This window comes from Mercurialis annua, linkage group LG3 (genome assembly GCF_937616625.2).
Source record: "Mercurialis annua linkage group LG3, ddMerAnnu1.2, whole genome shotgun sequence".
NCBI classification, from domain to species: Eukaryota; Viridiplantae; Streptophyta; class Magnoliopsida; order Malpighiales; family Euphorbiaceae; genus Mercurialis; species Mercurialis annua.
Window position 1 is genome coordinate 4,344,300 of NC_065572.1, and position 14,111 is coordinate 4,358,410.

General features: G+C 30.0%; 3 protein-coding genes across 4 annotated transcripts; 1 reads left to right on the top strand and 2 right to left on the bottom strand.

Moving 5' to 3' along the window:
- Positions 1 to 474: 474 nt before the first annotated feature.
- LOC126671153 (DNA-directed RNA polymerase II subunit 4) lies at positions 475 to 2,827 on the top strand. Its single transcript, XM_050364871.2, has 6 exons — positions 475 to 616; positions 816 to 924; positions 1,590 to 1,667; positions 2,088 to 2,121; positions 2,207 to 2,275; positions 2,507 to 2,827. Exons 1-6 carry the CDS (start codon positions 568 to 570, stop codon positions 2,582 to 2,584), a joined length of 417 nt encoding a protein of 138 aa, XP_050220828.1. The 5' UTR covers positions 475 to 567; the 3' UTR covers positions 2,585 to 2,827.
- A 253-nt stretch (positions 2,828 to 3,080) lies between these two features.
- Positions 3,081 to 5,327, bottom strand: LOC126671276 (uncharacterized). Its single transcript, XM_050365032.2, has 6 exons — positions 5,093 to 5,327; positions 4,477 to 4,551; positions 4,233 to 4,321; positions 4,000 to 4,084; positions 3,699 to 3,780; positions 3,081 to 3,435 (listed from the first exon to the last, which is right to left on the bottom strand). Exons 1-6 carry the CDS (start codon positions 5,264 to 5,266, stop codon positions 3,344 to 3,346), a joined length of 597 nt encoding a protein of 198 aa, XP_050220989.1. The 5' UTR covers positions 5,267 to 5,327; the 3' UTR covers positions 3,081 to 3,343.
- Positions 5,328 to 6,162: 835 nt separating this feature from the next.
- On the bottom strand, positions 6,163 to 13,737 carry LOC126675258 (uncharacterized). 2 transcript variants are annotated; one of them, XM_050369869.2, is made up of 8 exons: positions 13,656 to 13,737; positions 12,935 to 13,410; positions 12,744 to 12,830; positions 12,082 to 12,366; positions 10,828 to 10,998; positions 8,908 to 8,961; positions 7,222 to 7,368; positions 6,163 to 6,641 (listed from the first exon to the last, which is right to left on the bottom strand). In XM_050369869.2, the coding sequence occupies exons 2-8, from the start codon at positions 13,130 to 13,132 to the stop codon at positions 6,264 to 6,266; spliced, it is 1,320 nt and encodes a 439-aa protein (XP_050225826.1). In that variant the 5' UTR covers positions 13,133 to 13,410; positions 13,656 to 13,737; the 3' UTR covers positions 6,163 to 6,263. The 2 variants fall into 2 exon arrangements, with proteins under 2 accessions (XP_050225826.1, XP_050225825.1); XM_050369868.2 differs by lacking the exon at positions 13,656 to 13,737 and having other exon boundaries at positions 12,935 to 13,616.
- Positions 13,738 to 14,111: the final 374 nt, after the last annotated feature.

Below are 14,111 nucleotides of genomic sequence, written 5' to 3' on the forward strand. Positions count from 1 at the left end.
TTGTTTTATTTTTTTTAATTTATAATAAAATAATTTAAAATATTGGAATACATAATATTTTAGTTAATTACATTTTGTATTTGTTTCTCCATAATATTATCATAATTTATAAAATTAATGCATCAAAGTATTACATGTTTTTCATTTTAATTAAACAGTTTAAATATTATTATTTTCAAGCACGAACTATCATCTTTTTTCAAATTTATACATGGAGTTAAAGTGACATTTATTTATTAGTGTAAAATAATTTCCACTTCAGCAAATTCCACCAATGGAGCCGTGACACCTCAACACCGTATATGAATTTGAAAAAAAAGTGATAGTTCGTGCATGAAAATAATAAAATTTATACTGCGTGATTAAAATAAAATAATATGTAAATTTTTTAATTTTTTTTAACATTATTGCTTATTTTTAAGTATATTTGTGACTTGTGTTAATTTGGTGGTAGTATTTATTAGGCAAAAGGTACAAAAAGCCTTTATAGTTTCTCTGCCTCACTAAAAACCTTAAAGAAAACCCTAATCTCTCCTTCTTTTTCCAAAACAAAATCCAAATCTAAGTATGTCTGGAGAAGAAGAAGAAAACGCTTCCGAGCTCAAAATCGGCGATGGTAACTATTTTCTTTAAAAATAGACAAATTAATTCAATAAAATCTAAATTCTAGCTAAAAATATTAAACTCTGTGTATAAAATGGAAATATTAATTCTTCATGCTGTTTGATTGCCAAGTTTGTTTTTTTATATAATTTATTTAGTATTTTTGTATGTTCATAATTGAATTCAATGATTTTTTGTTGAGTGTTTGACAGAGTTTTTGAAGGCAAAGTGCTTGATGAATTGTGAAGTAGCGTTAATTCTTGAACATAAATATGAGCAGCTTCAGCAGATGTCCAGTGATCCAATGAACCAAGTTTCTCAGTAAGTAATTTCACACACAATTTAGCAGTTCTACAGTTTTCTAGATGCAATTTTGTCATATTTCAATGAGAATACTGTGTGAAATCTACTTAATTGGTTTTGGGGTAGCACAGAAACGGGCACGGGAAACGACCTTATTTTAAGGTTTCCGATGTTAGTCCGAAAATGGGAAACGTTGATTGAGTGAAGTGTCCGAGCTACCTACTTTTTGCTTTTGGTTTTGATACCGATTTTCTGTGGCGAATGTAGTCATATAGTTTGCATTACCTCTATTGCTGGTTCATCTGTTTCGTGAAGCTGACTGCCATGAATTAGCTGACCTATAAAATCCTCTTTCTATTGGCTAATAAAAAAACATAGTGCATTGGTTTCATCAGCTTCCATGACAATGTGAGCTATTGTGTTGATCGTCATTGTATTGTTATATCAGAAATTTATAGTCATGTCCCTTGGCTATTCTAAGTTCCCTACTTCTTCATGGTGCATTTCAGAACTTTCATGCACCGTGTTCTCGCAATCTGTTGAACATTTGCTCAATGTATTCTTTAGAATTTGAATTATAATCATAAGCAGCCTGGTGAATGTGGATGTTCTTAGATTTGCCAGCCTACATTCTATGTTGCTCTTGCCATATGAGGTTAAACATTATTGGTTTTGCTTTGCAGGGTATTTGAGAAATCGCTGCAGTATGTGAAGCGCTTTAGCCGCTATAAAAATCCTGATGCTGTCAGACAAGTTCGAGAGTATCCATGAACTTCGTTATAAAATTATGAATAAATCTAATTAGGATATGTTTTTATCGTATCATGTTATGCTTGATCTTTTTATCTCATTACATGTCCTAACTAACCGAGACTTTTTGGTGTTCTTTTTTGTTTTGTTTGGTGTGCTGGTCAACCAATTTTTTAGGTTTCATATATGCTTTGACTACACAACTTAACAGGCTCTTAGCTGCTTTCAAAATGAATAAATCCATTTTATTTAATTACCTGATCAAATCATTGGTTTAGGAAAGAAAAAGAAGCAAACTGCATTTATTGGTAAGACCTGACCGTACGAGCTTGCAAATGTTTAGTTCAGCTGACAATTTGAGCGTGCACTTGTAGTTACTTTTCTCTATCATTTTTCCTGTATCAACTTGTGAAACTTTAACCAATTGTCAGGATCTTAAGCCGGTACCAGTTGGCTGAATTTGAGGTAAGTGTCAACTGTTGAGCTGAATTTGTAAGTTTGATCTAAAAGTTGAAACATTAGCATATTTACCATTTTTTGTTTTTTGCAGCTATGTGTCCTTGGCAACCTTTGCCCTGAAACAGTGGAGGAAGCTATCGCCATGGTGCCTTCTATCAGGGTATAATGTGTTCAAAATCCTGAGCTTTGTTCTTAATATTATTAGACCAGATCTGTATACTGCTTTGTCTATTCATTTACTAATAACTTGGTGAAGCCGGATCCCTAGTTTTTATGGATGTCGTTATTTGGTTTTTATTAGAATTTTTGTTTTTTGATGACCTGAGCAAGAATATCAGTTGTGGTTCTTGTTATAGTAACTCATTATAAACAAATTATCTTTGTTGTGCAGACGAGAGGACGGGCTCATGATGATGAAGCAATTGAGAAAATGTTGACTGACCTGTCGATGATCAAGAAATTCGAATAGCCGCCTCAGCATCTGTTCTGAGAGTTTCTTATCAGTAGCTATGTAATTCTAAATCTGTCATGGCAAATAATTCATTCAGTATTGGCATGGTCTTGAAATCTTTTACATGGAAGCTTGTTCTGTAAATCCAGCTGCTGAAGGTTTTTTTCTTTTTCCTCTGAATCTAAGATTCTAATTTTGTTCAACTCAAAACAGGACCTAATTTAAGTAAAGGTTAATTACATGTAGTGTTTATGCTATTCACCTTAATTTCTTGAATACAAATCACATTCTCAACCTGATAATAACAACGTTTAATAACAATTAAAGCTATTATAGCTTCACGGAGGTAATTTACTGAGAATTTCTTGTCTGAACTGAATTTTCATGATCCTCCTGTGAGGAATTTTTACTACTCTTAAATTACAAAGTTCACTCATACATGAACAATCCATTATAAACTCGATGTGGGCAAAAAATTCCTATTTGCTAAATGCAAATGGATAGAGATCATGAATAGAGAAAGTGCATCACCAAGACACAGAAAAGTCCTTGTATTTATGGCTAATCAAGGTATGTCGATTACAAAGGAATTGAGCCGTATCAGGAACATCAATTTCATTAAAGATGATTGAAAGAAAATTATAACTGGAGAACCTATAAATCATTGAAAATTGGAAACACTGCCTAAACGACGGAAAGCGTGCACCTTCCTCTAAAAAATCACAGGAAGAAGCAGAGTTAAAATGCCTCTCAATGAAGCTTTATTTTACAATAAGATTAACTTCCAACTTTAGCAACCTTTCTTTGTTCAATTTGGCCAGTCAATGGGCATTGCATCTCTGTCCAGCTTATCGGCACCATTGCTTCACCTACAACAAACACAAACGTCCACAGACAAATCTACGAGTTATATAGAGCAGACAGTGTGCTTGAGACTACACAAGCTGTATAAATGCATAAATAACAACAGAACATGACTTAGCTACTTCAAACAAAGAAATCCTTTAGGAAAAGCAATAAAATATAATTGAAACTAACAAGACACTTGTGACTGATTCTGAGATGTGATATAAATTTTGAAAAAAGATGGCGATCACTTAAATGCCTGACCAAATAGAACAAATAAGTTTACCTGATGCACTCTCTGCAGATACCACTCCTAACTCATTCTTGGCTGTAGAAAGATAATAAGCCCGTGCATCTCCAAGGGACAACTAGTGGAAGGCATTTTGTCAAGGAAAGCTTCAATCAAATACTATTACATCAAATATCAAGCTAAAATACTTATAAAAAGAACTGCACAATCGCAAAAACACAATGGAAATTAACATGAGAATATCATGGATTGGCAACACATCAATACTGAAACAAACATGTTGATTTTATTAAAAAAAGAAAAAGCAAAACTTCAAAGCTGAAAGCACAAAGGATACAACTACAGCTCTGACAATGTCACCAGGGCGAAACGATAAATGCATATCCACTTTGTCAATCTCAGTCGCTCTAACATCTTGTTGCCTGTCAAAAGAAGAGTTTGAGCTCATAATTGATCGACAGAACAAATATCCATACCGTCACGTGATGCAGCAGTTGAGAGGAGAAAACAGAAGACAAGATATTATACGATCATTCGACTCCATATAATAGATGAACTTAAGTCGCTTACCTAATTGTGCCGGTAAACTTCTCTCGTACAGCCTTGGGACCTACGCACATAATGTCGGCTGAAGCCAACCTAGCCATTACTTTCGTAACCTATACAAATCATAGCAAAGAGAAAAAACATAGTTTTTTTAATTTCTAAACAAATCTTATCAATGATAAAAGAGAAACATCCTTCACGCAAGACACACAATAACAGTAGAAGACTCCAACATGCAGCAATCCAATGAGACAAATAAGAAACTCACTCGAGCAATGACAACAGAACCAGCCTCTGGAACAGCACCACGAGCCTTGAGTCCAGTTACTTCCACAGTTGGTCTCTGAAATGCTTAGGATCATCAGTTAGAACAAAAAAGCATAAAAAATGAAAACTTCATCTAAACTAAAGAACAAAATTCAACAATTCAGTGATTCAGTAATTAGCATAGATCATTGATGTCTAAAATCTGCTTCTTCTTACACTAATCAACATAGGCTCCAACAAAAATCAGTTCAATTTATTACCTCTTTCAGAACAGAAACATTAAGGTACAATACAATTATGAAAAGTAGAATCACAAATATGTTTAGGTAGTACGGACACTTCATTCAATCAACCTGTCCTGTTTCGTAAACATCACAAAACTCCATTTTTTTAAATAGCAAATCTTAAAATAACACCATTTCGCCGTGTTGTCCCGTGTCCGTGCTACATAGAATATAACCTTCCATTTCATCACTAGTACTAAACTAATATATACTACTAGTACTACATAAAAAAGAATTGAAATTTATTTATAGGAAGTTAATTACACACCAAACATGAAGAACCCATGATTTAAATTCATGTAAGAGAGCAAAACGCATCAACATTTTAGAAACCTGGTCATTGGAGTCAGGAGGAGGGGACAGAGTACGGCGGAGTCCGGTGAGAGAGGCGTAGACATAGAGGATATCAGTGTTACGATAGGGTGCGATATATGAACCTTTACCGGCTTTTAATTCGGTTGATTTACCTAAAATATCTCCCGGAGTCACCATTGTTTCTTCTTCCATTTACTTTTTTTTTCTTCTTCTGGTTCTCTGTTCAAAAGTGCCGCTATGCTGCTACCAGTAGCAGCTCTTAATTTCTCCTAACTATAAGGAAAAGGCCCAGGCCCACATGTAAGTGAGGTTTCTCTAATGGCCCAGGCCTTGCATTGCCCATTTTCCCTTTTTATCTCAATTTTTAAAAATATATATATATATTCATGCTTATAAAAATACCTAAAAATTATAAAATTGCATCATTATCCTATAGTTTAAAAATTCTACTTAAACATATGTTACAGTTTATTTTTGTTACTCTTGCACGTTATTTCTTATTTCGATCTGACAATTTATAAATAGATTAAATGGTTTTTAAAAACATAGTTCGCGACCATTTCTAAAAAAGGTTTTTCAAATGGTTTTTTTAAATATAGAGCAACCACTTTTAAAAAACACTTTTATAAAAAAATGTGAAATGGTGTATAAAAATATAACTTGCTAAAATAATTTAATTCTAGTACTCATGTAATCTCCGGTTAATAAATTTTTTCTCTTCAAATATTTAATTCCCTTTATTAAATAGGGGTGAGCATTCGGTAAGATTGGTCAAAACTAAACCTACAGAAAATCATCATTTTAGGAAATTAATTCGGTCGGCCAGTTCTTTTCTCACCCATACTATTTATTTAGGACATTTACTTGAAGAGTCTCGGCTTCCCTTTTTATATTCTCTCACACCCGCTCAGGAAATTACTAAATTTTTTTGAAGTATTCATATTAGCAAATTGAAGCTAGAAAAAAACAATAGAATTCTTCTATTTAAAAGAAATTACTAATCAACAAAATATTGCTATTTCCATGCATGTTTATGCTATGCAAATTCATGCACATTCCCTTCTTCAAAAGAATAGCACAAATAAGAATGGAAATAACACAACTAATTACATAATTAAAGAATTTAATACGTACATACCCCTAAAAAAAATTACATTTCCAAATCATGATTACAGGAACTTAATGGTGATCATGGGCACTGCGGATTTTTCCCCGGTCCTCCATAGTAAAAATGTGTGCCCCATTCATTATTATAGGAGCTTTTAATATTGTAACAATTTGTGTTCTCAGCTAATATTGAGATATCCTTGGCTGAACTCAGGCTATTATCAGAATCCACAATCTCCAAGTTCCTGAAATAGCTAGCTTTTCCGAACCCGTCTCCGGCGAAGTGACCGGAGCCCATTTGGGTGGAAGTGTGTTCCCCGTTCGCCTTGGAGTTCACCACTTCACCACCCCACTCCACCATGGTGGCATGGTCTGCGAGGTGTGTGAATAACTCAGTTGGCCAATATCCTACCAGGGTATTGTCACTAAATCCCATCCACCAATTCCCTAGTTTCGGATCCTATACATCAAACAAATAAAAAAAATAAAAGATTAAAGTGATTAGATTTTGAAATTGTTAGCTTAAATTCAAGTAGAAAACGAAATGGTTAATTATAAATTAAATTACGAACTTCATCGCATTTTACAATTATAAAACAAATTTTTAACTTTGGTAATTTCAAATACCAGTTTTTAAATTTTTGTAATTGAAAACACCAATTGGATTTTCAATATACTTGTGCTTTTCGAATTGCAAAAAGTTAATTTTTTTAAGTTTAAAATTACTAAAATTGAAAATACATGTATTAATTAAATTCATGAGAAATTCTTAGGTAGATTAAGTCCAACACGTCATCCTAGACTAAGCCAATCATGTCATAACACCTCATTAAAATGAGGGTATTCTTGTAATATCATTATTCAAAAGTGTATGCAAATAACAAACGAAATTATAAAAATACCCTCATTTTAATGAGGTGTTATAATATGATTGGCTTAGTCCACGGATGACGTGGTAGACCGAGTCTACATAAGAATTTCTCTAAATTCATGGTTTAATTTGCAATTTTTCCAAAATTAAATTGCATTTTAATTTGTACCTTCCAAATAAGGATGGTAATGTCAAATTGACTGCCTGTAAATGATGATATAGGGGAAATGGCAGCTCCAATTGCAATTCTACTATTGGTTTGCACAAATCCTGAACATAGAAGGTTGTAGCATCCTGTTGCTTGATATGAATCACTCTGCCAAATTAAAATCAAAACAATAATTAATATAAGAAAAATTCAATTAATAAGGGTCTTAAAATTTGATTAACTATTTTGTTAACAACAAATTTATCATTCTTACTCAATTAGATAAAAAAAAAACATAACCATGATTAGTTGCAATCAATTATTGCAACAAAATCTAAAATATGTAAATTTTTTGAGTGATGTTTAGTTAAATTTGTGTAACAAATGTTTCTCAAAGTACAAATCAATAATATAGCAAATTTTGCAAGACTAATGAAATTTTAATACATAAGTCCCTACAACACCCACCACATTAATCATCATACTAATTATGATGTGCCCCATAGAAGGACCTTCTGGGACAATTGGCCATATATGAGTGTGTAATGCATTCGGTTCAAATCAAACATTTTTTTAAATTGAATTAAAAATTTAGGGAATTGATTTTTTTTTTTCAGACAAAAAAAAACAGAGCTAAACTAGTTTGTTCAGATAATTGTTAGATTTGGTTTGCAATACAGCGTAGCTAAAAAAAACATTATGGACGGCACCGTTTGGATTGAGGGTTTTTAAAATCCATGGATTTTAGCAAAATAGATGGATTTTAAATCAATGGAATTTAAATCCATAGATTTTAAAATTCCATCGTTTGGATTGAATATAAAATCAATGGATTTTTAATATTATTTATAGAAAATAATAAATAGTATAACAATCCATCATCTATACAAAATGGTGGATTTGGACTTTTCCACCTAATAGGTGGAAAATCAAAACCCTAAAAAATGATGGATTGTAGAAAATGAAGGAATTTATAAATCCATGGATTCTATTAATTTTTTTTCTAGACAAACGATAGATTTTGTCCAAATCCATGGATTGTTTAGAATCCATCGTTTAGAATCCATCAATCCAAACGGCATTTAAAATCAAACCGAATCAAACTAAAAAAGATGAATATTTTTTAATGCTAAAAAATTGAACATAATCAAACCAAATTTGCCAGGTTTAATTTGTTTTGAATTTTGCACACCCATACCTACCATGCTCCGAAATTTTTTCAATAAAACTCAGAATAAAATTATGGATGATGAAGTTAATATATATTATGTATCAACCAAAGCTTAGCATTAGTAAAATTATAATGAAAATTTTGGTAGATAAAGTCTTCCTCTATTGCATGGACTAGTCTATAATTAAAATAAATTACTAAATTTTTTATTAATACCTAATAGTCCGGATAAAACATATAATTCACAAAAATCTCTAATGTAAGTGAGATATCCAAATTTTATAGTACTTAAAATATTTGTATGAAATATTGGAAATGGAGCTCTCTCATTGATACAAGAAGCTGACTTTGACCTTAACTAATGAAATCAATAAAATAATAACATGAAGAGATACATGCAATGCAATAAGCCCATGATTAGTTTAAATAACAATTTAATTGTTGTTTGAATTATTATATTGATATAATCATGTATTTTGATCTTAATTAATTATTTGAATATTATTAATAATTAAGCAAAGAGAGAGAGATCTTACTGTCCAGTAAGTAAATAATCTTGGCCTGCTGTCACCATAAAGCTCCGGACTGACCTGACTAGTAAAATAATCACAACTTTAGAAAATCCAATTATAGAAATATTTAATTACATGTCTATATTAATTACAGATCTCCAAGCAAGATCTTGTAACTTGCAAAACCCTAAATTCAAAGCTATAAAAATAATCAAATACTCTTTGCTTAAATTCAAAACTATAAAACTAATTAAGTATGACATTAACACGTACTGAATTAAATAAATTATTACTATATCGTATAATTGCAAATTAAAGAAAACTAGTACAAAGCCCTCGCTTCGCTTCGGGTCTAGTATTTTTTATATAACATTATTTATTCTTATTTTAAATTATATTAATAAATTGAAAATTTAACAAATAATTATACATAAAATAAATAACTTATTTAAATTACATTACATTCAAGTTGTAAATTAAATACTTGTAAATTACTCCATCAACAACTCTTTTAAATGTCTACTTTTAGCAAACATGCATATTAACAAAATCATTAAAGTTGCATAGAAATGACAAAATAATTTTATATAAATAATACTAAAAGTAAATAAATTAATAAATACTTTTTTTACTCCACTAATTAAAGTAAGATAAAAGTAAAAAAAAATTCATTCTCGTTATTCAGAAAGCGTATATAAGTTTTAATTGTTTTTTGGCTATTAAGGCCTTCAATATTTTTAAATGGTACGAATAAACCCTCACAGTTGAAAGAAATCATAGAAATAAATAAGAATATGAGGGGCTGTGTGTCTGAAAAATAAACTAAAAGGATTTAGTGGTCTTTTAAAATATTTACGGGTTTTTTTTTCTGCAATGTTTAGAAATGTTGAGGGCCTACAAAATAAAAAGCTACAAAAGAGCTTATGTACTCTTTCTGAATAATTTTAAGATTTTTTTTGTACATTCATCAGTAAAATGAAGGACAACAATAGAATTTTTTTGAATGAAGGATTAGCCCTGCCCTCAAATTTGTGTTTAGGAATTAAATAAATACATTTTAACTTGTTTTAACCAATTAGAACACCAAATATGTATTTTGAAATTAAATAAGTCATTTTTAAATTAATCAGTCAATTAGATTCTCAAACTCTCTAAATTTAGGTCAAATAACTCCAAATTTATAAACTTCAAATACGGACTTATTTGATCCCCGAATTACAAATTTTGCGATCTAATTGACTAAAGTGATGTATTTGACCTAAAACACAAAATTTGGAATCTAGTTGATAAAAAAATTAAAAATGACTAATTTGACCTTAAGACACAAATTTAAAAGCATGCAGATTCTTTGTTTAATTTTTTTTATCCTATTTTACCTCATCTCTACATAGTTGTTTTGTAAAAAAAATAACATGGCTATTAGTAAAACAGTAAATTAATTTTTATCAAAATATATCTAAATGAAAAATAAATTAATGGACATATTTTTTGAAAATAAAGCAAAAAAAAAGGGTGTTTTTAACCAACCAGTAATTATATAGAGACAAAACAAATTAAAAAAAACTAATATATTTTGGCTTTTTTTGTAATTAAACAGCAAACAGTGACTATTTACATAATAAATATAAAATTTAAATTGATTAAAATAGAAAACAAAAATATAAATTCTAGGGTGGCATTTCTGAAATTATCTCAAATAAGGAGTTTTATTAAGTTGACTCAAATAATTTTTGTCATAAGTTGAAAATAAGTGGAAAGTTATGGACATAAAAGGAAGTCAACCAATTTTTGTCATAACTTAAAAATAAGTGGGAAGTTATGGGCATAAAAAGAATTGTAATTGAAGGTTACTGTTCATAAGAAACCCAGTTTTATTATATAGATATTAGATACTATTAGCATATAGAATTGTGTGCATGCGAGGACAGGAGATGGAAGAAGTACCTGCCACCCAGCTTCTATACTGTTGAGATCTGAGCCGTCGAATGATCCCGAAAGAATCCAGATCTGCGACAAGCTGAACTCGTTGACTACTTGTATCGAAGGGTCCCACACGTTTATAGTAGCCTTAGCTCCGTAGACTTCTTGTGATGATCCAGTGTAGGCGATCGCATGCTACAAACAAAATTAATACATGCAAATTACTAGAAGATCGCATCAAAAATCAAAATCAAAAAAATGAAATACGAATTTCAAGGAATTATTAAATTTGGTGGGTCAATTAAATGAAAATTAGATATGGGGCTAAGATTTTTATTATGTACAGAAGAATATGAATATGTAATGCATATGTAAGTAATTAATAAGATGGAATCATTTTCGGTTGCATAGGAACATGATTGTATTGAATATGAATTTATTACCTAGGCGGCATCATATGAATTTCTTTTTATGCCATTGGATTGATGTTTATTTGGTTATAAAAAACGATGGTGTAAATTGATTATTTCTCTCATATTTAGTAATGAATTTGAATTTTATATGTATTATGCAAATGAAATGAGTTATGGTACACAATTTTTTAATTAAAAGGAGAAAAAAGTGTTGAAATCGGACCTTTTTAGGTTTAGATATTACATGCCTATTACTAGACTATACATCAACATAAATTAATATTTACGTTATATATTTTACTTGTCTATTTTACTTATGATAAACATTAATATAGGCTATATATATTAAGACTATATAGTTTAATTTCCTTAATATAAATATTAATTGGTGGAGATATTTTACTTTCAAAGTTTCTCAAACTTTATAGCCTAAATATCAATAAAATTAGCCTAATAGTTTTCCAAGTCAAAGAGGTGAAATATCATTTAAATTATAGTAGCATTTTCAAATAAATTAAACCATAAAGATTTGATTAATTTAAGAGAAATTAAGCTTCGCTTTTGATGTTTACCTTAAGCACCATATTTATGAAAATATTGTTCCCGTTTAAACTAGTAGTCACTTAATATTTTTCTAAAATTATAAAATTTGTCATTTCATAATATGAAAAGAAGTTAAATTTATTTATTTTTTCAAATTTAGCGTTCATTATATTAAAAATTGGTTAGTATTTTTGCTATAAGAAACTTACCAGGAATATTTTAGTTAGAAAACGCTTAAATTTAGATACTATTAATTTAATTTCTTAATTAATGTATTTACAAGGGAGGGAGTGAAAAAATACAAGGGAGAAAGATATGATACCTCGTGTCCATTGCCAGATACTACATCCGGTGGATCAGTCCGTTTAGAATGAGATATCGAACGGTGGTGCTGCTTCTTCCCAAAGTCAAACAAAGACTGAGCTCTCAGAACATCATGCACTGTACTGCGTCGTACCGGAACAGTTCCTTTAGGGCACCTTGTTCCATTTCTATGCCACATTTGCCATGCAACACTTTCTCCTTCATTACTCTTGCCCTTAATTTTAGGGTCTTTCACTTCTTCTTCATTCAATACTTTCACTTTAGGCCATTCTGATGGGACTCTCTAATCACATCATTATCAAGATAATCATAATTAATTAATTAGTGTCATCGAAAACTATGTAATATAAAAAAAATTAAGAAAGAAAAATAGAGATATTTAAAGAGTGCCCTTAACTCATAAGTTTTTAGTGTCCTTATTTTAGAGTTAAAGAAGATGACAAAATATATGAAGCCAAAAAAACCCTTTTTTACTAGAGTTAACAAAATCTTAGAACAACCTAAATGAAAAGGACTCAAAGAAATATTTTAGTACAAACAGAAAGAAAAAGAAACCCTAATATGGACAACTCATATAGTATTATCCATTGAATAATTTCATTTATTTTAAATTCTTGAATAAACCCAAAAAAATTTTAAAAAAAATTAAAGGGTATGCACCTGGATCTTGTGATTCTTTAAAAGAGGATGATCTAAAGCTGGTTGTTTTCTTTTATGAATACAATCAATGAAATCCCCATCTGGGCTCTGTAAACAAACAAAAAATTAATATTAACATTAACATTAACATTAATTTACATAAATAAGCTTAATAAATTTTATTATTCAAGAAATTAATATGTTTATAATACCTGTATGCTCATGACAGGAGGCTTGTTAATCTTGTCTAGATGCTTTTGAATTCTTTGAAGTCTTAAGCTACTAACTTGTCTATAATTAGTGTAATTTAAACTAGAAACCAATGTGAAACCTTCAAGAAACACAAGAACTAGAACAAGAGAAATATGAAAAAAAGACACCAAGTTTCTTTTTCTTGCAAGAAACCCCATTTTTTTGTTTTGTTTTCTCTTATCCAAAGGTTCAAGAAATAGCAAGAAACTGAGAAAACTAACAAACCATAACTAGAAAAAAATATAAAAAAAGAACAAACTGAAAAAAAATCTGACTTATGATTTTCTTGAGAAATAGTTGCACCAAAAACCCATACAATCAAGAAAAGGTGAAGGAAAGAAAATGACTTTTCTTTGATCTTTTGTGTCTATAAATTGGTGTGTTTGTTCAGAATTAATGGTGAGAAAGAGAGGTGGGTGAAGAGGGTTAAATTGACCTGCAAAAAAGAAATTGAGGGACCTTTTAAATATATATATAAAAATAGGGTTGTTGTATATTAAGCCTCAAGATCATCATTGCCCTGTTGCATTGGATTCATATAAGCATTGAAGAGGATGAAATTGAAATAAATTTTTGCTTTTAATTTTGTTTTCTTTGGAATTGAAACCAATGCAAATGCAAAAATGAAAGGAAAAGAAAAGAAACAAAGCCTTGAAAGCACTATAAAAACACCAGACCTACCCAACTATTACAGGTCCTCTTTTATTGCACTTCTTCAATGTGGCATCTGCCACCATTAAACTTTGCCATTAATATGAATTTCCTCTCTTTTTATTTTATTTTAAGGATTGGAAAAAAGTGTGAATTGTATTAGAAGAATTACGCTATTAATATCTGAGCTTTGCATAGCGTTTCAGAAAAAAAAATAGTTTATAATAGTTGTCACTTTAAAATATAAAGAGAACATTTATCACCATTTTTCTAAATTTATTTTTATTTATAAGTAATTTTGTAAGAATAAAAAGACTAGTTAAACATAACAAAATTATAATTAATATGGACAATTTAATAAAAAAAAGTACGATCAAAATATATTTATTATTTTTTTAATTTATGTAAAATGAAAAATATAACAAATATTATGAACTGGAAGAGTATTTTAGTGTCCAAAATATTATTTATTTAATGCTTCAACTT